At 47.0% G+C, this 25,462-nt stretch overlaps 1 protein-coding gene across 2 annotated transcripts; it reads left to right on the plus strand.

The window, feature by feature from the left end:
* The first annotated feature begins 3,503 nt into the window (after nucleotides 1-3,503).
* LOC127610512 (bone morphogenetic protein receptor type-1A-like) lies at nucleotides 3,504-24,802 on the plus strand. Of its 2 annotated transcripts, XM_052080741.1 has the most exons (13): nucleotides 3,504-3,730; nucleotides 9,234-9,310; nucleotides 14,765-14,993; nucleotides 18,454-18,616; nucleotides 19,122-19,224; nucleotides 19,304-19,403; nucleotides 19,510-19,597; nucleotides 20,043-20,178; nucleotides 20,283-20,475; nucleotides 20,699-20,996; nucleotides 21,073-21,248; nucleotides 21,740-21,870; nucleotides 21,961-24,802. In XM_052080741.1, exons 3-13 carry the CDS (start codon nucleotides 14,927-14,929, stop codon nucleotides 22,084-22,086), a joined length of 1,581 nt encoding a protein of 526 aa, XP_051936701.1. In that variant the 5' UTR covers nucleotides 3,504-3,730; nucleotides 9,234-9,310; nucleotides 14,765-14,926; the 3' UTR covers nucleotides 22,087-24,802. The 2 variants fall into 2 exon arrangements, with proteins under 2 accessions (XP_051936701.1, XP_051936702.1); XM_052080742.1 differs by lacking the exon at nucleotides 3,504-3,730 and having other exon boundaries at nucleotides 9,185-9,310; nucleotides 19,513-19,597.
* Nucleotides 24,803-25,462: the final 660 nt, after the last annotated feature.

Genomic DNA, 25,462 nt, shown 5'->3' on the forward strand with positions numbered 1-25,462 from the left:
CGCGCTTGGCGTTACCCTTCAAAAGGGACTTATCAATTATTTGATTTGGGGTTTATGACCTCTAAAGCAGGGGGGTGTCAAGCTCATTTTTGTAGCGGGGCCCACTTTGGGGTCGCGTCTTCCCTCGCTAGGGCCGTTACGTCATGTTTATATATTATTTCTTGTACAAGTTGTGAAATCAATCAAATCAACTATAATAGTTTGTTCAATTATTGTTTGAATAAGTGTTAACGGTTATTTATTACGCATTACAATTTGACGTTTCGGTACAGAAGGATCATGGAAGTTGACACGCATGATTCGCTTTTGCGGGCCACATAAAATGATGTGGCGGGCCGGATCTGGCCCTCGGCCCTTGAGTTTGACACCAGTGCTCTTAAGGGCTAAACCGTCAGTTGAGATGTATGACGTCCATTGATGCTAATTCAGATATCTTGTGGCAAATTTTTAGAAAGTTTCAAATGAAAACACACACACAAATCGGCGATCGGAACTGTGAATACGCAGGGGATTACTGTAGTAGTTTTTTTTTTGTTTTGTTTTTTATTATAATTTTTTTAAGGCGTGTATACTGAACGGTGTACACAGAAAAAAAAATGACAGCTATGCTCTCTGTTTTAAGAGCTCAGCATCCTCTCTGCAATTTTCTGCAGCAATGACACTTCCAGGCACGCACAGAAGGGGTCGGGATGGGGGGGGGGGGGGGGGGCAGTGTTGCCAAAAAGGACGTGAATGTGTTGTTCAGCGTCAAGTGACTTTGCCACCAGCCGATTGTCAAACATTTGCCAGTAAAAACAAAATGTTGTATATGGTTTTCTTTTTTTTATTGTATTTTAGCTTCTTAGACAAGTAGGTGATTGTCAACAGCTGATTGTATATCGTGACTGAGCGAGAAGAGGGCTCTCAAGCACGAGCACTTCATTGTACCAAAAAAAAAACCTGAAACAAAACACAAAAATCCCAAAAATCAGCCTGCCTATGCAACCAAGTGTGAATGATTTGTCATTAAAACATTTGTTAGCCCCCTTTGACCTGCGTGTCATTTTGAAAGTATACCCCTCCCAACCCTTCCCTTGTATCCATCCAAATATATCAAGCACACGCGCATCTAGATGTACGTGCCAACTTCCGTTTTCCAAAGTTGTCAACGGCGAGGCTTTCAAAACAAAGTCAGGACGAAGCAGCTCCAATCCATTCTTCTCGGCATGTTTGTGAGAAAGAAATCCAAAATAACCTGTTGTCGGCAGGCGGCGCCAGGCATGTGACCCCCCCCCCCCACCACCACCACCACCACGAGGGAAGGAGCCGAGTCAAGCCTGTCCCGGTGGACGCGGGCGCTGAAGATAAACCAAGGCCCCGCTGCTATATTGAGCGCTGGCTCACATGCCGCTGTTGCCGTTTGAAGGACGCCCGCCTGCTCCCTGTGAGCTCGCTTTGATGCTTCCTTTAAATGAGGCCACAAATGAGGTCAGCACAGATGACACTTGTCTAATTTGTTGTTGTCCTTGTGTGCCAGATGCTCATTGATGACGTTTTGGTCAAAATCTTGACATTTTTGTTGTCTTCTCCGGTGAACTGGAAAGCTCCAGTTGGGCCATAACACGCAACTAGCCAAACATATCGAGGGTGCGGACAGACCTTTTGATAGCCGCGTGCTCAAACTTGAAAAGGGAGCACATGCCGTAGGGAGGGCTCGATACCCATTTTTCACGTCCGATACCAATGCCGCAGCCTCAGGGATCGTCCGATATCGATCCAATTCTTTCCCCCCCCCCCCCTCACTCAACAAGTGATTATGATATTAGGATACATGTACGACTGTAACAACAACAGATTTTTACAGATTTATTTTATCACTATAAGCAAAAGTGGGGGGGGGGTATTTTTTTCATGCGACTGAGTTAATGATGATGATACAGTTTTGTAAAAAGAATTAGAAATCATTGAAAAGTAGATACCTAGGCCCAAAATGTACATTTCCCATTTTTCTAAGGCACGGAAGCAGGAAGTAGTTGTGTGCGTGTGTGTGTGTGCGCGCGTGCGCGCGCATATTATTGAAATTTCAATTGTAACATTCCGACTTCAATTTTTGTTTTTTTCCTTTGTGTCCCAAATCGTTTTGTTGTTTTGCATCATCACACGTGTAATGAAGTCAGTTGACCACAAGATGGAACTGTAGGGTAGTTAGTATGCTGACGACTCGGCAGTCCCTTGAGTCGCTACACACGTGGCTCGTACTGTACTGCTTTTACAAATATACAAATATAAAAATGTGCTTCACCATGTATATATATATATATATATATATATATATATTTGTGTGTGTAATAGAGAGACACGATATAAAAAAATATAGATGCATTCAAAGAGCGACTTATTTTTGACATTATTTGGGGAAAAACTTTTCCCAAAGGTGTCCAATTGGCCTAAAAATACATAATTGTTTTGTATACAAGGTTGTATTAATTATTGAACTCCTCCCTGACAGTTCCCATCACAAGCTTTATTACCTTTCTAAAAGCAGAAGTTTGTTTGTTTGACTGTACCTAATGAAATGTCCAGTTTGCTCCCACCAATTTCAAGTGCGACAAAAGCGCGGTATGGATCACCATGGAAATCGTCCTCAATGGTGGGATGAAGTCATCTAATCTACATCTCATTTTCCAGAAGGTTCCTCTGCTTTCAGCTCAAATTGAATCTCGGGGGTGGAAGACTTAAAAGGCTTTTTGCTTTTCTCCATCCTGATGGATGAAGCTCTGCGGTGCACTTATTTAATCATCGGCCATTAAACGCCGTAACCCCCCCCCCCGCCCCCCAGTATCTCCACCACCATCCGTTTCTGTCCACCGTGAATTAACATGGCTCGATAGTGGCACAGGTCCAGCTTTTAAAAGAGGTTGGGGTGCTCTGTTGTCATAGCAATAGCGTGTGTGGACGGTGGGGGGAGGAGAAGCAGTCGGGTGGATGCGAAATAGCCAAACTCCCAATAATTCATTGTGGTGGGTGCAAGTTCACACATTAATTGAATTGCCCCTCAATTTTTTATCCCTCTCCTAAATTGGATGCCTGGGACCTCGCACCGTTAGGCTTACGTTTTGCAGTGAGTTTAGTCCTGATGGTCTTGGCTTATATTTCATTATTTATGGTCCTTTATGACAGGCGTGTGTTTTGTATGTGCACTACGACTGGGCCAGCCTGAAATAATGACAATAGAATGACTGATAAGACTGATGTGCCTACCTCAGGTATCATGGAATTTGTACTTTTTATTGGTTGCAATTGTATACTACGAGTAACTACCAGAAAGCGCATATTCTCAGTTGAACTATTTGGATGCTTATCCTCCCACACATTGTCATTTTCGCCGTTGAGACAGAAAATCATTTGGAAACGCCACAGAGAATTCAATCTTTGAGTTTGGCGCGGCGAGTGTATAGCAACGTAAAATGGCTGCTGGTAGCTTCACTTCTGGCTCCTGCCACTTTGCTAATAGTACATCACGCACGCGCACGCGCGGCCACTCACCGAGCCAGCGAGGGAGTGCGCAAGAAGAAGCCTCGGCGGCAGCGGCGCCAACGTCTGTCACTCGCTCGTTGCTGGAAATTGGGCTAGAAAAGTCTGGAATTTCACACCTCGTCCTTCTTCGTCTCGTTTGGGAACGTTGGATTTTCGAACCACAGACAGACAAAGCGTCCGAGAAGAGAGTGAGAAATAGAGCGAGACCATAAAGGTAGAGACGACTACTTTTTTTTTTTGCTCGGCTTCGACTTGTTGGTGCCGTCTATTTGCTGGGGTGTAATCGGGAGAAGCGTTTTCGTTTTTATGACCAACACGCTGACTAAAATGTGTTTTAATTTATTCAAAGCTCTTCTCTGGAATTTGTCATTATCTGTGGGTTCCGTGTGTTCGCTTGTCTGGTGAGCGTTCGATTGTACAAAGAAGCCACAACATCATTCGCAAGCTTTTCCTGGGTGTTAATGCCAGGTGATGGATGGATCCCTTCAGTGGCCGTCGTGGAAAAAAAAAGAGTTACGTTCAACTTTTTTCTTTTGTCCCCCCCCCCTCTCTTTTTTTCTGCACGGCTTCGCTAACATTTTCACTTCGTTTAAATCCGAGAGAATCTCCTTCCAAGTCGTTACTCAATGTTGGTAACACGCCAATGAACAAATGGGAAGCAAAGCCAGCATTTATTAGCGTGTTTTTCTCTCTCTCGAAGTCTGAAGCCTTTAGCCGCATTCCTCAGCTAGCTAACGTTTAGCTCAACGTTTTGTCTTCACCCCCCTTCACTGACTAAATCTTTTTATCAGTCACTCGAAACTCGTACATTATTTTCACCTTGCTAACCGAACAGCACAATTTTGTGTTCCAAGCCCAATACTAACTCGCCCGCTAGCATAAAATAAACTCATTCTGGTCTTTTAAAAAAAATCCCAATTTAACTGAGGCCATTTGTTAAAATGTGCTTTCCCACGGAAGTAGTAGTGATCACAAATATAAATGTATGTAAAACAGTTCAACAAAGACTATTTCCTCATGTTTTTACCTTCAACTATTAATTTTTGTGTGAAAATGTGTTTTCATTCATATTAAGACTTGAAAGGGGTCAAAACAATGTAAAATTTTGACTTTTAAATGTACTTTATCCAAATAGTTGTGTGGCCACCCATCAAATATGAAATTAAACCAAGTAAATGTTTAGATGACAATTTGTGTAAGTTGTTGTCTGTCAGCAGTCCCTTGCGAATGTTTCCACCCTTGAGACATAATGCCGGCGCAAATTTAGACAGCCTTAGCCCACACTCACGACATTTAAATGCAGTCAGTATTTGGGTTAAGGTCAAAATTGGGTTTTGTGAAACATTTGCGATAACCCCCTTACATGCGTAAGCAGACAGTTACTCCCCTAAACATGGTAATTGGGATCAATTTAAATATCCCAATCGAATCAGGTGACTTAGAGCTAACGCCATAACGTGAAAAGACGTCATTGCCACTTGCTCCTTTCTGCCGTGAATCAAACATGTTATATCATTGTTACTCGCCACAGGAATGAAGCAGCCGTTTTGCTCCCGGTTGTGCTGCTTCTGAGTTTCTGCGCCATGTTTGTTTACCTCTGCTTTGTATTTCTAGCAAGTTGCACGCCAGGTGCACTTGGACCGGTGTTCATACACGCACATTAATATGTCTGCGGATACAAACTGCATCATTTTTGCAGGAAAGACTATCCATCCATCCATCATCTATCGCTTATCCGGGGCCGGGTGGCGGGGGCAACAGCTTTAGCAGGGAAGCCCAGACTTCCCTCTCCCTAGCTACTTCTTCCAGCTCTCCCCGGGGGATCCCGAGACGTTCCCAGGCCAGCTGGGTGACATAGTCTCTCCAGCGTGACCTCGGGGTCTCCTCCCGGTGGGACATGCCCGGAACACCTCATCGGGGAGGCGCTCAGGAGGCATCCGAATCAGATGCCCAAGCCACCTCATCTGGCTCCTCTCGATGTGGAGGAGAAGCGGCTCGACTGCTTCTCCTCCAAATCTGGGAGCAAATCTGAGTTTGGCTGTGTTTTATTGAAGTTGAAGAATATTGACTGCCGAGTGGCTGAAATTCTGACAGTTTCAAGTTCATCAAGTTCTGTAAATGAGTCGTTGCTCATCAAAATAATTGTCGCTTCATTTAGCTGTTGATTCAGTTGGCTCCCCATCCGCTTCCTTCTTTGTCTTGACATCTTGAAATGGTCCGAGTCACATGGCTGCCACACTGACCGGATACTTGAACTCATTCGGTGGCGGCCATTTTCAGAAAAGACCCCAAGAGTGCCGGCCATTTTAGAGCATTTGCACAGATTTCTTACGGTTGTATTTATTTCCTTAAAGCCGCATCGAAAATTGTTTTCCACGAGGCTTTCGGCAGTTTGGCGGTTTGGCTTCCCATCACTTGTCAAGCGCTCGGAATTTCAAGTTCAGATTATTCGCAACCCCCGCAGAATGAATAAACATTCAAAACGAGAGAGCTTGTTCATGGGACTGAATATTTTGAGACTCATAAACGCCTTAAGCCGCTCTTGGCATTTCATGAATTAATCACATTATCACCGTCGTCATAATAGCATCGATATGGAGCTTTCGGACGCTTGATTGGACGCGCAACCGAGTGACGAATTGTCGTTGCAGCAAATGTGCCGGACAGCTGCACGTTCCATATCAAGCACCCGCACACACTCGGACGCATGTATTTATTTATATCGCGCTAATAAAGGAAAGAATCTGCCTTTGCTTGTAAGCGGACGTTTGGCTCGTTCGGTCAGCGAGGGTCAACCAAGTCAATTAGAAAAGTCAAATGAAGAAAATCCAACCAGTGAGTGACTTTAAAGAAACGCTGCGCCTTGCGTGTTGCATTGCTTTGCAAAAATCATCCTCACTTGTCGATGGCGCTCATTGTTTTGATGCGAACTGAGCTGAAGTCCCACGAAATTGATTTTTTTATCAATGTTTCACAAATTCAAAGTATTGTATTGGAATTAAACTATTCAGAATTAAATTCATTCATTCATCTTCCAAGCCGCTTGATCCTCACTAGGGTCGCGGGGGGTGCTGGAGCCTATCCCAGCAGTAGGCGGGGGACACCCTGAATCGGTATCCAGCCAATCGCGGGGCACACAGAAACGAACAACCATTCGCACACCCACTCACACCTCGGGACAATTTAGAGCATCCAATCAGCCTGCCACGCATGTTTTTTTTGGAATGTGGGAGGAAACCGGAGTACCCGGAGAAAAGCCACGCAGGCCCGGGGAGAACATGCAAACTCCACACAGGGAGGCCGGAGCTGGAATCGAACCCGGTACCTCTGCACTGTGAAGCCGACGTGCTAACCACTGGTCTACTGGGCCGCCCAGAATTAAATTCAATATAAAAAAATGAATACATTGTAAAACATTGAAATGGTTTATTTCCATTAAATTTCTTATTTTATATAATTTTAAAAAAGTGTATTTTCACGTCACGTTTTGTAGTGAAATCGATTCAACAAGTCATGGAAACATCGTCCCTTTGGAAAGCTAAATTGCTTCAAACTATGACTTTTGAGACCTTATATTGCGGAGATCTCAAAAGTCGGTAGGCTGTGGTGCAAATAAAATTACTGACGTTATAAATATTGACGATGCTGTTGGCATGTTCTGATGTTGAGCGCGTGTGAAATTGCAAATCAACCCATTTGGGCTTGAAGTGAGGAGGGAATCGATTAGATCACTTAGAAATCAGCTAAGCTACCTATTTTGCATGACAGAAATCCCGCCCTCGCGCCCCCCCCCCCCCAAAAAAAAAAACAAAGAACAAAAGATACGCTCATTGACCGCGATCGGTTCTGGTGACATTTATCTTTGGAGGAATTATGACAGGCCTCAAAGGCATTGACATTCACTTGACTCGGGGAAAGGTGACGCCACTGTTTGAGAGCGCTTCATTCATTGATTGATTGACTTGATTGAAAGTATTTGCCTCGATCGTTACTTTCCCGAGTACATTTAGATGAACGCATTCTAACGACGACTTTTACAAACAACACTTTTCTCTCCCCATATGTCATGCTTCTCGTTTTCCCGGCATGTCCTCCGTTTGTTTCTTTCTTTTCTAGTCCTGGTTGGGCTCCTTCTTCCCTGTGTGTCCGTTTGAGGGAGTTGTTCTGGCATCCCCCCCTCCCCCCTCAAAAAAAATCTTTTTCTTCTCTGGGCTGCCTTTCCTTGGAGAGCCTCCAATGCTGCAGGCTGCAGGATCGCGTTACTCGCCAGTCTGGAGGCACTACGGCGAGGTGGCACAGCAGCAGCAGCAGCAGGAGGAGGAGGAGGAGGAGGGAGGGGGGAGATCAGGTTTCAAATCTCCCTTACTTCTCTGTCTGCTTTCCTCCCCATTTCCTCCCCCCCCCCTCCCAGAGGAACCTGGAGACAGAGTGGCTGAGCTGGGGAAGAAAACATGCAATGCCGCCGCCTCCTCCTCCTCCTCCTCAAATGGTGCATTGGTTCATGGCGGTGCGCTGCAGAAGATAAATAATCGGCTTCTTCGCCGTCCAATTCATACCGTTGGAATTCCGTTTCCAGCCGCTTCGGAAATCTTTTTGGAAGCTTTGCCAAAACGCACCCTGGACGTTTGGCTTCTTTGTACTCGATTTTGGCAATCGTCATACTTTGCAGGCCTTACTCTCAAGTCTCCATGACCCCCCTCACCTCACAAATCAGGCCAGAGGTGGAGACTAAGAACTCTCTCGTGTATTCTGATGGATGCAATATTTAGATATGAGCGATGTTGGCGCCCGCATGGCGCATCTGTAAACTTGAAACCCCCCTCAGGCGAGGGACCCCACTTTCATAAAGTGTCGCCCCCCCCCCCCTTTGTTGTCTTTCCCATGTTGGCTTTCACACATTTGCGCATTCCGTGAAGTGTTTCAAAACGTATGCACACCAGCGTTTTGCGTCTGCACACATTGTGACACCGCCGAGTGCTGTTACATCATTTCAATGTCTGCCCTCCTTCCACACCCAAAGTGCAAGTCAATCCTGTTTTTATATTTGGGGGGGGGGAGTCGCATAGACCAAAGAGAACATGTCACGAGAACTTGGCCTCAACCTCTCAGCTGTTTGCCGCTCTGCTATCTCCGTGCGCGCGTGCGTGTTTACCCCCACGGCCCGCATAGCTCAGCCAGCCTCGCTTGTTTACGAGGCGCCGACTGGTTTCTCAGCTTCCTCCGGCCTTTTTCGGTGCGTCGCTGCTAAGCGGACCGTTTTACCTTTTTTGCTTTTCCACGCACGACCAAGGTAAAAAAGGTGAAGGAGAAACCACAACATCATCTTTTCATTTTTCAGGAAAACATTTCATCTTTTCACGAATGTCAAAGTATTTCAAGGCTTGATCGCGAATTGAAGAACGCAACAAGCCAAAGCCGGTTTACACGAACGACAGTTTGGTTCACTTTTCTGATCAGAACAAATGAATCCGACTGTCTTTTCGGAACTCCTCAGTCTTTTCGTCTGTGTCTCTAAAAACAAAACGGTGACCACCACCAAGCTCCTCCTCCTCCTGCCGCGTCATCTTTGTCCACAGCAGCGAGTAACATTGCGCCATTGATTGTCTTCCTTTTTTTTTTCATGTCAAAGCTCCAAGAAAAAAAACAGCGTAGGTGTGGCATGTTTGAAAAAAAAAAAAAAGCATGACTCAGCTGTTGTGTCGCTCTCGTCCTGACAGTTTTCTCCGATGTGACCCACTTCTTTCTCCCATGGAACCTTGCGGCGGCATGCCACACGCACGGACACAGCGCCCAGGTAGGACTTGTCTCCTAAATGTGTGGCGAGTTTCTTATGTCCGTTGTTTCAGGCATAAATATTGCACAATACCTTTGACAAGACAAAACTTTTTTTTTTGGGGGGGGTCATGTCATGTCACACACACCTTTCCTCACGTTGCATGCACATGCTAACATGCAGATGAGACAGACAGACAGACAGACACGCACAAGCCCACATTGTCATGTCGGGCACCCGTCCGCGTCACCCACACAATTCCACGTGTAGCACTTTGACCAGCTTGTGCAAACACACGTGCACAAATGAACACACACACACACACACACACACACACTTGCATACGACACACTGACGTTTCATGGTTTCAATTGTCAATCACACACACGTTTCTCGCTTTCTCTCTCTCCACAGTCATGCCACACACACACATCAGAAATTGTCACCACATACAAAATGACACGATGACATGCGGTCGCCGCTGCATCCAATGTCGAAACGCGAGCCGCCATTTTGAATTGTCCACATTGAATGGCTCCATCGGCTACACAAACACTGCCGTTACCCAGTCGGACTGAACATCTGTGGGATTTATAGCGTAGTCACATGAACGCGCGCTACGTACCCCCCCCCAAAAAATCTGATTCCCTACCCCTCATCATCCCCGCCCCTTTTCTGCCCTTTCATGAGATTAACCCCTTGATCCCCACATTGACGGCAGGGCGGGCCGAGCCAATCGGGCGGCTTTTTAATTGCGGCTGATTTTGCCCCGTTGTCCGCTTTGATTTCCAACAACCCGGGAGAGGAAGAACTCTGACTACGTGGTGTGTTCACTTACCACACACGATTAGGAAAGGGAGGCAGTCATTTGTCTCAAGGGGATGCCTTCCCCCCCCCCCCCCTCCCCGTGACTTTCTGCGGGAGGGCGTCCATGAGAAGGACAGCCTTTAGTCGAGCAAACGGCGCATTTTATGTTCCAATCAAACCGTTGAACGAGTGGAACTTCAGGCGTCATCATCTCTGACTCGAAACGTACACAAAGACCTTCAGAGGCGGGGGCCCGTCTGCGCTCCAAATCACTCCCATATGTCCTGCGGTACACCCGCACATGCGTGCGCGTGCGCACTCGTTTCCAAGTTGGACTCGCGAGCAGCGTGGATGATTTCAGTATAAAAGTATTTTCAGAGTTCCCCCATGAAAAGATCTGAAGATGAAATAGGATCATATACCTTTTGGCACATATTTTTTTTTTTCCGATCAGGCAACATTTTAGACGCCAGTGGCTGTACGCAATGGTTGTGAAAAGAGGATGCACCCACCCAACATCAAATGTTTGAGACAGTGATGTTTTCAGGGCACGTGCGTGTGATTTGCTTTGGGCTTTTATTTGATTAAATGACTGTGAACTGAAGTTGCAGGGCCACGACGTGAAAATCGGTGACATTTGCCACTCACAGTTTTGACTGTGCATTTATTTGCAACGCCGTAGGCCACATTCCGCCCACATGGTTCGACTTTAAAACTCGATTGAGATCATTTTCAATTTTGTTGCAGCAAACTTGTACATTGAAGCCTCCGTTTAATTTGACGGCGCCTGGCGACGCGTTGGATTTATGAACATATCGCCGCTTTGTTTTACAGCCGCGCTGGAGGACGAAAGCAATACTGCGCCGCAGACGGACGCACTTGTTACTATGGCGATTACACTCATTAAAAACACCTCCAGTCCCCTGAGCCACGTCGTAAGAATTTACGGCTTCTTCTGCTCAGCAACACACACACACACACACACACTTTTATACTTTATTTGTACAATACTAATGCATTCACTCCGCGTGCAACTGTACAACTGCGTCCAAGTGGATGCTGGGTAGTCCATGAAGCAATAAGATAAGATAAGATATCCTATATTCGTCCCACAATGGGTAAATTTACAGCCTCCAGCAGCAAGAATGTATGTAGAAAGGGGAAAGTGAAAAAAACAACAAACATCTTTCAATTAAATACAATATGAACACAAATGGATAAAAATTATTATTATGATTGTGATTGTTATTTTTTTATTCATCAGCCTGACAGCAAGTCACAAGAGAGCAAACCATTTTCAGCCCTTTAGATTGGTCAATCATTTGTTAAAAAAAAAGAAAAAAGACACGTGCAATTGCTTTGTGAAAATTTGGACATTAAAGGTTTTGGCCTGGCGCCAGTGAAGCAGTCTTGAAATATCTTTGGATTGTATTGCGACACGACCGACTGAAGTACAAACGACACATTATTGGCTCATAAAAACGACACAGTGCACACGAGCGTCGCATTTTTCCCCTGTGTCCAAAATGCTCGGCGATGATGGCTGCAGAATATGTTGAGAGCAGGGCGATTTCCCGGAGAATGATGTCGAAGATGATGAGGGTGTTACCTGACGAGGTGAAAGAGGAAGCACTCATGAGAAGTCTCGGAGTCGGCCGACTATTCTTCTGCTAATCTCCGGCCGCAGATGAGGAGGCGCAGAGAGCGGCCGAGCAAACAATGGCGGAGGAGCCACCAAGTCTGGCCGGCAGTCTCCCAGGCCCCCCCGAAAGGCATGTTGGCCGAGGCGCCGACAACATCGCAGGCCTGCCGCCGCTTCTCCTCTTTTGGCGGCCGGGGGCCCACCTGCAAGGGGTGGAGGGGGGGCGGGGGTAGAAGGGGACACCCCCCCCCCCTCATAGATGAAGTGCAGAGAGATGAAGGAACAACTTTCAAGCCCCGATCCCACTGAGGGCGAATCATTGCGACTCTTGGCAAAGGTAGAAAAATGCACGTTGACGTCGGGGTTTGTTCAAGGTTGCAAATGTTCACAAATCATTTGCCAAATGTTCGGCAACAGTCGGATTTATTTATTTAGTCGTTTGTTTGCAACACGAAAAGGACCGATGAACGTCTGGTGACCATTTGCAACCTTGAAGGAACCCTGACAAATCCCGGTGAGAACGCAACATTTGCAAGAATTCAATTGTTTGCCGCTCAGTGGGGGCGGGGCTTCAAGGACGACTGCCGTGGCTTGCAAAAGTATTTGGCCCCCTCGGAACTTTTTGACCTCTTGCCCCACGAAGGAAATTTTTTTTTTTTAATGAAGAATCGGTCTCAAGTGTTGCAAAAAAATAGCCACATATAAAGTTTTACGCTTCACTTCATCGATGAAGACATAATGGCACGCGGTACATATTTTTCTGCTCTTCGTTTTCACGCAAGTTGAAAAAAGAAGCAAGCCCCGTTTTGATCAAGAAGGCACTAAAACAAAGAACATTTGGTGTGAGGTGAAAAGGAAATTGTGCTGAAAGTGTTTCTTGTTTTCAACAGAAGGCCACGAGATTGTCAACCCAGATGACACTCGATTCCGTTTTTAGCGCCCCGGCCGAAATGCGTCGCCACCGCCGCAATCCCAATCTCGCTCATTACACGATTTATTTGTGCGGCGCGCAAGCCGTCTGCCTCGGGCTTGTTTGTTTGGACTGCCACTCTTCTTCCAGAGCAGGAAGTGGACAAACATTAAGGTCTCATTATTGATGTCTGGACCTCTAAGCCGCAGACATTCTCCATGGGGGGAGGGGGGCGGGCTTAAGAGGTGGCAGCGCCGTTGTTGTTGTTGTTGTTTTCTTCCCTCATACGGCAAGGCGTTAGTGTTCACTCAAAATCTAACAACGCGTCACATCCTGGCGATTTTAGATCGAGTGGATCTCGGCAGAAAATCCCTTTACAGCGATTAGGGAGAAGGAATTAATTCATTCATCATTTCCCTCCTCCCGAATCACTCGAATGTGATTTTTGGATGGGAGACGCCATCCTTGGCCCTAGCAATCAAAACGAAAAGTAGTTTTGGAGCCTGCAAAGGACGGTTGAGAGTCTTTTGAGGAGGATGCGGGCGCGGCGCTGGTCACGGCTGATTGCCCGCTTCCAAGGCTCCTCTATCCCGTCTACAGGTGGCTCTGCAGAACAATGGCTGCTTTCATTCTGACCCCCCCCATGCGAAGGAGCTGGCGCGATGGCGTTCGGCCGCTCGTCTTTTCGGGACAGATTGTTGGTCAAATGTTTTCTTTCCAGTACAGAGAAATCAACCTTTCGCCGTATTTTCACGAGCATAAGATGGACATAAAAGTCTTGAATTTTCTCCCGAACGGACGGGCGAGCCCAATCGCACGGATCGCCGAGTTCCAAAATCTGTCAATGCTGCCATGCGATTTCGAGGAGGGATCCGCTTGACTGACCGATGTTGTGGCCACACGTTCCTCGTATCGAGGAGCGGCAGACGGAAATGAGGACAACATGCGGGCATTCAAGTCTGAGCAGTCAGCGGGCCGAGCGAGTTTTTCCCCTCGTGGGATTTTTAGGGTCGTACCGCAGCTTCAAAAACGAACGGCGACAAACTTCCAAATCGCCTTCCTCATGTCGAAGATAACATGCGCACCTATGATGTCATGCGACAGCCATATTGTTTTCAAAGGGAAGCGGCCTTTGGACGGCTACACGGGGGGGGGTCGAGTGAAGGTTTTGGGAGCTTCCTCAACCTGCCTCGTCTTGTCGGCGCGCCGGCATCTACGCGTCTTATTTTTCTTGTCCGACAACCATGTTGTTGTTGTTGTTGAGCAAACGGCCACCATCGGGACGCTTCGTCCAATGTTCTGCTAAAAGTGGCAATTCGCACATGCACACAGGGCGCACTCATTAGGACGCCCCTCCCCAGCCAAAGATGTGTGAAAAGTGGGTCATAGGTCCGACCCCTTTGTCCCGCCCCGGCAAATGGAAAGTGACAGACGCTGGCTGGACATTGCCACTCATTCCCACACGCACACTCCTATGACCCCCCCACTTCCCTCTTAGCCTCATCCACCAACAACCCCCCTCTCGGCTCCCCTTGATTGCAACATGCGGTTATTTGAGCTGCACCCGTAAGTGCGCAACATCTTGGACAAATCATTTCGTCGCGGGTTCCGTAGCTCGCCGCGTCGTTGGTGTTGCCGATGCTGCGGTCGGGCCGGCGCGGAGGAACAAGAAAACCAGTGTTCCCGGTGCTTGATTACGGTGCACCCCCGCCTGAAACAAATTGCATTTACTCTCATTTTCTCTTTAAAAATGAGCCCATATTTGGTTGACATGTCAAGTCACGAGTCGGCCATTTTGATTTGAAGCATTCATTTTTGGCACACTTTGGGTTTCTTTGAATGTTTTCAAAATCAAGCCCTCAAAGCCAGTTTGACTCGGCGACACGAAATTCTGTAAACGTGTCGAGCAAGAGTAGATCCACCAAAAAAAAAAATCTTTCAGGAACAGGCCTTACACGACACAGGAGGTGCGCCACTTTTCGCTTGAAGCAGCCGTCGCTTTTGGCCAACTGCAGTCCTACGTCCAAGACCAGCTAGCTGGCCCCGAGAGTATCAAAAGTTGTCGTCGTCATTTCTTGTACGTCTTCACAAACTGTCAATGGTTGTGTGTTGTCAGCGTTCCGGGTTCAAAGAGCCAGCGAGCCAGAGGAGCCTCTTGTCAGATTGTGATAGCGGACCAGCAAAAACGCCTGTGGTGAAGCCGCCGGACCCCAAAGTCAGATCGGGAGCGGCGCCAGCGTCCGTCCCACCCGAGCATCCGTCCAGTCGCGCCGCAGGGATGGTAGTGCTCCTGTTGCGTCTGGCCGCCGCGATCGCCGCGCTGCTGATGGTCTTCAGAGCAGAAGGTACCACCAACACGCCGCGCCGGGCCTTCGCGCTTGACTGCGCTTCATTGAGAAACTCGAATTTGGAGCAAACCCCCGAAAAGTTCAGACGTCTTTGTCAAGTACTTCTTTTTGATCATCGCACTTGCGTTGGCGATCCATTTATTTGTCCTTGAATGTATTTTTACAGATTTTCTTTTTTTAATGCTTTGACTTTTTTCTAGCACATCAGATTTTTCAATGATTTTTTTGGTTTGGTTTTTAAATTTGACCTGTAAAAGTTTACAGATCGATTTTTTTTGTAGCAATGACATTTGAGGAAAAAAAAATTCCACCTGTTGCTGAACCGAACCCATCTTTCATAAATACTGCTTTGATTTCTTTCTTACATATTTCATTCTGGTCATATGATTATTGTGATTTTTTTTTTATGAGGGAAAAACGAGGGCAGATTCGGGATCGGTGCAAAAAAACAGATCCAGATCATCCAATTGCATTTCTGATGACAAAAATTTTGTAAAAATACCATCAGTTTGCCGGTGTTTTCATTCTATGATTCATGATTAATGTCCGCAAAATGAATTAACCAATTATTTTATAAAAGAGAGAGACTTTGACCAATTTTCGGGAAAAACTAGATGCAGCTTTCAAAATACTTAATTTTCATAATAAAATAATACAATTGAGCAAAAATTACTTTAAATATTTTATTTTGCGTTTATGAAGCAGTGACTGCATAAAATGTTCAAAGGAAAAAAGCATGTCAAAGTAATTTTGACCTTTTTTTTTCCCCCTTCCCCCCAAAAAATTCGGATAATCCCCAAATGCATTGAAAGCGTGTCGAAACAGTGGCCATTTCTCGCGGCCGTTGCGGATGCGGAGCTGGCAAACTTTCTCTGGCCTCGCGCCGCAGGAAGCTGTAGAGCCGTTTGTTGCCGCTCCCGCTTCCTCTTTTGCACATGAACCACTTCCTGTATGACACGGCGCGGGCTGTCGGCGGCGCGAAACGCTCATTGTTCTCCGGATATTTCCCTCAGTCCCTCCAGAGAGGAGCTTGCCCTTTGAAGAGGGCTCGCTTCCCGCTTCTGCCCCCGACAACCCGCAAAATGTCTTTCCATCTATCACTTGGACATAGATGACATGAAGAGGTTGATAAACTCTTGGTCTGCCATGCTGGCTACTTTGAGTTGAGTTTATTTACATTGCGCGTGTCAAGTTAGTCTCATTTTGCCATCAAATGACAAAAATGCTGATAAAATGATTAAAAAAATATATATTTTATGTATTTTTTTTCACCAAATCCCAAAACAGTACTTTAATTGTGTACTTCAAATATTTGCGTGCCGCTAAAACAAAGCAGTCCGTAGCACGGGACGCTTGTGCATATCTCGCCGGCATCGGGCAGAATTCTTGTACCTCCAAAATCATCACTTCTCAGGTGGCGGAGAAAAAGGAAAAAAAAACTGGATATTCGTAAAATCCATTCACAAGCAAGTCATTTTCAACACAAAAATAACACCCACACGTGTGCAATGACCAATAATATGGGAGGTTGCGGGGTTTACCTGGTTATTGTCAATATAATAATCCATTTTATTTACAAGTGCCTCTCAGTGCACGCGAATTATCCAAGAAATAAAATAAAATTCACGAAAACGAGTGGATGAGTGCATTTGAACTTGGCAACCACATTCTGGACAACTTTCCACGTATTGAAGGACTTTTTCGTAATTGCTATTCATTTCCCCTTTTTTTCCCCCCCTTGGAATTCTTGAAAATACACAAATAAAACCAGCATGTAAATGTTTCTCGTGTCATGACAGTTTGCCACGGTAAGCACTTGATTTAATCTGTTGAGGCGAGTCGATGAGAACGTGAAAAAAACAACGTGAAAACAAACATTGTTGAGGAACTTTTCATTTGATACCAAAACGGCTTTTTAAATATTTATCTTTTTAAAGTAGCGTCGCTCTTCAGGCCAATTTGTGGTGTGCGCGCGCAAGCGTGCCATTGCACATGCGTGTTTGCGTGCAAAACAGTGACTTTAAGAGTCCGATTACCCAGCCTGCTCCCTGCCAGACCTCAGTCTCCACTCTGACTGGCGCGCGTATACCCCCCCCCCCCAAAAAAAGAGAACTCGAAAACAGATTTGTGCATTCTCTCCACAATTTAATCCGACGTTAGTTGTCGGTTTTTGTTTCCAGCAGTTCTCTTCAATCACGTGTCACGTAGCCGGACCCGAGACATCAATCTCGGACTTCCCTATAAAGATGCAAGATGACATCAGTGCAGGGGGTGGGGGGGGGGTGCTGGGTGTTTGTTTTGTCGGGAGAGGCGGCCTTTATACTCGGGCGACTGGTTTCCATGACAACCGGGCAGCTCAACGCGTATGCGCTTCAAGTCCAGACATGTCAGCGCACTTTGCCGTTGTTGCTGCGAGGAAGGCGGGCTGGAATGCGCCGCGCAGAAGAAAAGAGCAGATTGGGGGGAGGAAAGGAGATAAGTGCCGAGAACAACAACTGATAAGAAAGCTTCAAGGCTCTCCTCTCCTTTCTCTTTCCGTCGGCATCATGGAAAAAAACAAATGTGAATCTTTTTCCAGCCCTCTCTTGCAAACACACACACACACACACACACACACACACACACACACTTTGATGTCAGCCGTGCAGAGGGAACGTCAGATGTGAAAAGTTTATTCTGAAGGACTTTATAAATAGAATGTCCCCACGCTGATAACGGAAAAAGCTTCACCTCCAGCTGATAACGCTGCACAACTGAGGTTGCGCCGCATGATGATGTCATCAAACCTCCCGAGGAACAAGCGGATAGAATCCAATACGTTCGGAGCCTTGGAGCGGGCGGTCCAGGCCCGAGCGACTTTTTACTGTCGACAACTGCAGCAGTGATTAGGGTTTTTTAAGATAAGATAAGATAAGATAAGATATCGGGCGGCCCGGTAGTCCAGTGGTTAGCTCGTCGGCTTCACAGTGCAGAGGTACCGGGTTCGATTCCAGCTCCGGCCTCCCTGTGTGGAGTTTGCATGTTCTCCCCGGGCCTGCGTGGGTTTTCTCCGGGTGCTCCGGTTTCCTCCCACATTCCAAAAACATGCGTGGCAGGCTGATTGAACACTCTAAATTGTCCCTAGGTGTGAGTGTGAGTGTGGATGGTTGTTCGTCTATGTGTGCCCTGCGATTGGCTGGCAACCGGTTCAGGGTGTCCCCCGCCTACTGCCCAAAGACAGCTGGGATAGGCTCCAGCACCCCCGCGACCCTAGTGAGGATCAAGCGGCTCGGAAGATAAGATATCCTTTATTCGTCCCACACTGGGGAAATTTTGTTTGGGGTTTTTTGATAGAGGACCGAGGTCGGTTTCCCGAAGAAATCCACCCAAAATTCTGATCTTGTGGTTTCGCGAGTGATCCGTTCGTTCCACTGTTTTCTTGCTAATCGTGGATTTTGTCGTCTTGCCTTTTTGGCAGCAGCGGGTCAGAACCCGGACCACGTCCTCCAGGGCACCGGCGTGAAAGCGGAGGCCAGGCGTCCCGGCGAGGACTCCACCGTCGCCCCCGAGGACGCCGCTCGCTTCCTCAGCTGCTACTGCTCCGGCCACTGTCCCGAAGACGCCACCAACAACACTTGCCAGTAAGCTGCAGCCCGCCCCCGTTGCTTGGCGCCATTCCTCCGGACGTTTTCGATTACCGATACAGTATGTGGAAAAAAACGATTTTACTCGACATAAAAAACATACAACTCTAGCGTTCCCACGTTTTTCCTCTGAAAACATTCAGTCAGCAAATAAAAAGTGCCTTTTCTCCAGTTCGGGATGTGCAGCTCGCCGAAGCCATTTATTGATCATCTTTCGATCGGATTTTGTTGCCATTACGGGTGATTGTTGAATTCATCGCCGTTACTGATTGGTAGTCTCGGCCCAGCTCCGTTTCGGAGACTCCTTTCCTTTTCCAAAGTGAGAGACGATTTCAGCCTTCGCAGACAGCAACATTTTCTCCCATTGCCTCTGAATATCTCAAGTCTTGAGTTGGGGGTTTACATGTCTAACTATCTCTTGGGGAAAAAATCTAGAAAATTCTCGAGGAGTGGGGGGAGGGGTGTTTTTTTGACATGCGTGTTGACAAGGGTCATTCCCCAGAACCAACGGTCAGTGCTTCGCCATCATCGAGGAGGACGAGCACGGCGAGGCCATCCTCACATCAGGATGCATGAAGTATGAGGGCTCACACTTCCAGTGCAAGGTACGCCCACACACACACACACACACACACACGAACAGCCAGGATGTGTGTAAGGTGACGGTTCGCTTTGGACCGGCAGGACTCCCCCAACGCTCAGACCAGAAGGACCATCGAGTGCTGCAGTACCGACTTCTGCAACCGCGAGTTGCTGCCCACACTGCCCCCACAGGCTCCTTCAGGTACTGTCTTGTTGTTTTTTTCCGGCTTTGCGGCGTCCGCCCCGCCGCCCGGTCGCCTTCGTTGACCCTTGCCGTGCCCCCCGATCCGCCTCCATCTCGTTTCCAGAAGGCAGCCCCCACTGGTTGGCCTTCCTCATCTCCATGACGGTGTGCTGCTGCACGCTGGTTTGTGTCACGGTGGTCTGCTACTACAGGTGCGCCAAATACTCACTTTTGCACTACGCGGTACACACAAGTGCCAGCAAATCAAACTCGCCGACACATTTCACATTCCGTCTTGTGGTCATTTGTACTTACCAACAAAGACACAAACGGCATACACTGATTAACTTTCACGAGGTAACAAATATCAAAAAACACATTTTCATTCTTAAACTTTTTTAAACCGCTTTTGTTTTGAGAACTTTTTTAATTAAAAGAAACGGGCTTCTTTCATTGATTAAAAGCCAAAGTCTTCATGTCAGTTCATCCTCACTTTCAGACGCACACAAACATGACATCACATCACATTCTGCTGTCACATGACTGGAATGTTTGTGTCTGTCTGCTTGGGTGTGCGTGCGTGACTTTCTTCTTTATGTGTGCGCGCATGTGTTTGTACATGTGTTTTGCAAACGCATTTTGCGCGTGCGTGTCAAGATACAAGTGGCAGAGCGAACGTCAGCGTTACCAGAAGGACGTGGAACAGGAAGTGTTCATCCCCGTTGGGGAGTCTCTCAAAGACCTCATCCACCAATCGCAGAGCTCCGGCAGCGGCTCCGGGCTCCCCCTGTTGGTACGAGCTTAACACTGCACCAGTGGCGCACGTTGCCCCTCGTGTTGGGGAGTGAGCGATCATTGCAGTCGAATCAAATCGAGCGACATAATTCACACCCAAAGGTTCAGCGGACCATCGCCAAGCAGATCCAGATGGTGCGTCAGATCGGCAAAGGTCGTTACGGCGAGGTGTGGCTGGGCCGGTGGCGAGGCGAGAAGGTGGCCGTCAAGGTGTTCTTCACCCGAGAGGAGGCCAGCTGGTTTCGAGAAACTGAAATCTACCAGACCGTCCTCATGAGACACGACAACATCCTCGGTAGACGCACTTTCACGCACACCCCAGATGATGTCATATTTTACTTTCTGGGGGGGGGGCTAACCCATCACCTGTTATTGACCGAAATGTATTTATTTCCCCTATTTTAACCAAATCCCCACTATGTTTATATGAGTCATATTGCGCGTCTGTGATTTGCTCTTCATAGCGGAGGCCCGCTCTCTAGTGGTGATGCAGTATTTGGATTTTTGTGATTGTTCAGGGTTCATCGCGGCCGACATCAAGGGCACGGGCGCCTTAACGCAGCTCTTCCTCATCAGCGACTACCACGAGAACGGCTCGCTCTACGACTTCCTGAAGACGGCCACGCTGGACACGGCCACGCTTCTGCGCCTGGCGTACTCGGCCGCCTGCGGCCTGTGCCACCTCCACACCCAAATCTACGGCACGCAGGGCAAACCCGCCATCGCCCACCGGGACCTCAAGAGCAAGAACATCCTCATCAAGAAGAACGGCGCCTGCTGCATCGCCGACCTCGGCCTCGCCGTCAAGTTCAACAGGTTCGGACCGGGATTCCGTCGACGGCGCCGCTTCCGGCCACTGCCGTCTCGTCTGACCCCCTTTGTGTTCCCGTAGCGACACCAACGAGGTAGACATCCCGCTGAGTTCGCGTATGGGCACGCGGCGCTACATGGCGCCGGAGGTTCTGGACGAGAGCCTGAAGAAGAACCAGTTCCAGGCCTACCTCATGGCTGACATGTACAGCTACGGATTGGTCGTGTGGGAGATGGCGAGACGCTGCGTCACCGGAGGTACGGCCCGCCGACCGACGCTTGCCAAGCACTCAAATTGTTAAAACGAGAGGGTTGTTAAGAAAATGATTCTCAACAGAAGTGACATTTTGCTTTTATTTATAAAATGAGGAATGGGAATTTTGCCACTTGGGAGATTCTAGATGGAAAATTGACGTGTTTTCTAAATGGAAATCAACTTAACCGTTTAGAATTGGAATGCTTTGAATTGATCCAAAATGGTGGAAATTCAATATAAAAGAAACAAATGATTGAGTTTGGGCTTTTATTTTGAAGTTACAAAAACTTTTGGCACTGAACTGTTTGTAGTTGGCGCAGTTTGAAAACGGTCAAGAAAGGTTGAAAAGGAGAAGAGCAATCCAGGAGCTTGAAAGTGGCCCAGGATCTTCTCCCAGCCTAGCTATAAAGTCATGCACCATTAAAAAAAAAAAAAAGGAAAAAAAAGAAGAAGCTGTTTTCATCTGTGTGCCATTTTGTGCCTGTGTGCGCAGGAATGGTGGAAGAGTACCAGCTCCCGTATTACGACATGGTGCCATCGGACCCGTCGTATGAAGACATGCTGGAGGTGGTGTGCGTCAAAGGCCTGCGCCCCACCGTGTCCAACAGATGGAACAGCGACGAGGTAAGGCCACGCCCCACATTGGATGACGCCACCTCCTGGAGACCGAGGGCTCCTCATAATTCTGTGTGCGTGTGTGTGTGCTATTTTTAGTGTCTGCGCGCCATGCTGAAGCTGATGTGCGAGTGCTGGTCGGCAAGCCCCGCCTCCCGCCTCACTATCTTGAGGGTGAAGAAGACTCTGGCCAAGATGGTCGAGTCACAGGACATCAAAATCTGAAGCGCAAAACGCGTCTGACAATTCGGAAGAAAAGGGAAAATCAAAAGCCCGAGTCACGGCGCTCGTCCATCTTCCCGTCATCCTCCGGTGGTGCTTTCTGTGAAAGCAACGCAGACCACTTCCTGTCCCTTTTGCCAACTTCCTCTCCGGCTTATCCACTTCGTGTCCACTTCCAAAAAACAATTTCAACATTTTGGATTTGCTCGTCGTGTTGGTCTTGGAAAATGTCTCGGCCGCAGGGAGACAACGCAGTCATCAACGTGGAGACGTGGACCGTCCTGTTTTATTTTTTAATTTGTTTTTGTTTGTTTGTAAACAAGAGGTGGAGCTCTTGCTGCTACAAACAATCTCATTGGTGGAGCCAAACCTCAGTGGGCAGAGCCGATGAGACAGGGAATGTGGATTTTATTTATAACAAACGCTACACTCCAGTACGCAAACGTGATGTAAAAATAATTGTATGTGATGGACGACAATGTTAGCAAATGTGATGACGCAACGAGTGCGAGCGCTGATGCTAATTTAGCATTAGCTTGCTCTCAAGGGCGAATAAGGGGTGCGCTCGGAAATGTGAACAGAGTGCGCGCTGCTTCACTCCGACCGTTCGGAAACTCCGAGCATTCTTGAATTGTGCGTAGCCCCTAAAAAGGGAGTGGCGGTGCGCGCTCTCGCCGCTCCAGCTGAGGACACGGAGCGCCCAGAATGTCAGGCCGAACAGGTGGATACAGTTCAAGCACAAGCTGCTGATTGGTTTTGAACTGAGGCCTGCATTCAAAAACGAAGGGGAGCGGAGGGCGCTCCGCCACACCCAACTCACACACTCTGAGTGCCTTTCGGATGTCCGAGGGAATGCATTCGAGAGCACAAACTAGCGATAGGCAGTCCCCCCCCCCCCCCTCATTTTATTGTATTTTATGGGGCCCCTGGGAGTGGGTGCTAAGTAATCATCCAAGTTATTAAATATAGCAACAAAATGGCTGCTTTTGTAAACTAGCTCCTCTGGTCATATCCATGTTGTTCGTGGAAGGAACTCGCATCAAAGGCGAGTCCACCCCCCCCGCCCCCCAATTCACAATTTAATCACTTCCCCAATTTGCTCGCAAAAAAAAAGTGTGGACCCCAACCCTGTTTCTTCGTGCCAATTACAGCTGCTCGTCACTTAATTGAAAACAACTCTTGGGATGGGAAAAATGACGTTTCCACAGGTGTCAATGGACCGTCACTTAATGGGGAACCAAACACACTTTGGGGGGGGGGGGGTATGTGTCATTTGCGCCAGCACTAGTCGAAACAGTACTCTGATTCATACTGCATTTGTGGAATAAGAAATTAATATCTCACCCCCTCAGGGGAGCCACCATGTTGAGAGATAGCGTCGACGTCCGGAAGTGACATCACGACTGCAGCCGCACCGTTGCCTGCTAAAATGGCACTTTTGAGTGAGGCTGCACTGTGGAAAGAAGATCCGTAGGAACTCAAAAGTCGATGGTAAGCACAAGCGTTACATCTCGGCTGGTTCGCTCGCTGCTAACCCTGACGAGCTTGCCAAGCACCGGTATACCATTTTCGACAATCACACCTTAATTAGTGATTGAACATGATTTTGCAATCGGTATATGATGACGATATAAGACGGGATACCAACGTCAACGATGCCAGAACAGCCTTTGCGAGCCATTACGTCTGCTATTAGCTTCAATGATCAACGAATCTGTCCCAATGTTTAGCTTGTCCTTCCTGAATATTCCCCAATTCTGCCTGGCTTGCTTCAGAAATGGTGCGGCGGGATGGGCTGACACGTCACACCGATGAGTATGGAAAGGTGTAAATATGGCGGTCCGTGTAGGCAGGTAGCTCCTAAAACGAGTATGTTTGAAACTTTTATTTTTTCAGAAAATACTTTTTAGGTTTCAGATTTGTTTCAAGTCATCTCAACCTATGAACTCTGTAATCATCAATTCATGGCACATCCCTAAAACAAACCAAAGTTAACCAAAACGATCACGTTGTGCTAATTTTGTACGCTAACAAGGGAACGGCCAATTTATTTGCTGATGCGGTTAAGCGTTGACCATTGGCTCCTCCCACTGAGCTTTCAGACGTCCAATCAGTCTTGTAAATGCCTTTGTTGTCATTTAAGACATTCTTCAGCAGGAACATCAACGTGAGGTTTGTTAGCTCGTCCTGGCGAGCGTTGCCGTAATGTGAAGCACACGTGTCAAACTGATCCTCGAGGGCAGCTGTTCTGCATGTTAGATTCTTCCCTCCGTCACACTTGATTCAAATGATGGGGCTCCTGATGTGTTGGGAGGGAAGCGACCCTCAAGGACCAGAATTTGATATCTGTGGTGAAGAGAATATTTTGGTTTAATTATTACAGTCAGACTTCAAATGTTTTAATGTGCAAATTCAGTCACTTTAGGGTTTGCATCCGCTTCCTCGTGCTAAGCTATGCTAACAGAATCCTTGCTGGACATTGTGCTTGTTTTAAAATGTCAGCGTTGTCTCTTGAAATCTGCTAATTGTGTCGTCCGAGTGTTTTTTTTTTTTTTAAGTGGTCAACTTTGATGTTTTTCCTCTTTTAATATGCAAGAAGCCTTGAGGCGTATAGAAATGTTTCTTTTGTGCCTTATTGAGTTTACCAAGGATACAAAAAGTGTATACAGTCTGTCCAATATAACAATTGTAAGTAAATAACCTTATTTTTAGTACTCAACTGCTGTCCTTTCATTTGTCAAGTCAACAGTATTTCTCGAGCACTTTCAAACAGCCATCGCTGCATACAAAGTGCTGTACATGGAGCAATTTAACATGCACAATAAACAGTAAGACGAATCGGTAAAGGCGGTAGAAAGCACCAAACGGTAAAACCAAGAACAAATCTAAGTCATGCTGAGTCAAAAGAATGAGTTTTGAGGAGTGAGATTTGTGGGGAAAACCAACCCGAATCCTTTCATCGGCGGGGAAAACAAGCAAATTCTCATTTTACACTTTGTAAAGAAAGTACTTGAGTTTAACTCAAATCCTATCTGGTATGTATGCTAATTCCATAAAACTTGACTTTTTGACCAAATCAATTTGAGTCACAGCACCTCCTACTGGACGACATGAAAATTTCATGCACCGCAGACCTTAATCGGCAAGCATTTATACATTAAAATGTAATGCATAAATGCATGTACTGTTCTAAACTGAACTTTCTTAAAAGGAAACTTGTAGAGACCACAAATCATTTGTAACTTCATTTAATGTCTTATTTCGTCTGCTTTGAAATTGGAGATGAATTACCATGAACATGCAGCCACGTTTTCTCAACGATAAAAGACTGGAAAATGCAAAATATAAAACTTAGTAAATTTTAGCACAACCATATGCG

This window comes from Hippocampus zosterae, chromosome 11 (genome assembly GCF_025434085.1).
Source record: "Hippocampus zosterae strain Florida chromosome 11, ASM2543408v3, whole genome shotgun sequence".
Taxonomy (NCBI): Eukaryota; Metazoa; Chordata; class Actinopteri; order Syngnathiformes; family Syngnathidae; genus Hippocampus; species Hippocampus zosterae.

What these genes read in the sequence shown, in the direction of transcription:
- LOC127610512 (XM_052080741.1), top strand. Translation starts at nt 14,927, where the DNA reads ATGGTAGTGCTCCTGTTGCGTCTGGCCGCCGCGATCGCCGCGCTGCTG. An exon ending in GAGACACGACAACATCCTCG is followed by an intron (nt 20,476 to 20,698) that starts GTAGACGCACTT and finishes GTGATTGTTCAG; the next exon opens with GGTTCATCGCGGCCGACATC. An exon ending in ACAGATGGAACAGCGACGAG is followed by an intron (nt 21,871 to 21,960) that starts GTAAGGCCACGC and finishes TGCTATTTTTAG; the next exon opens with TGTCTGCGCGCCATGCTGAA.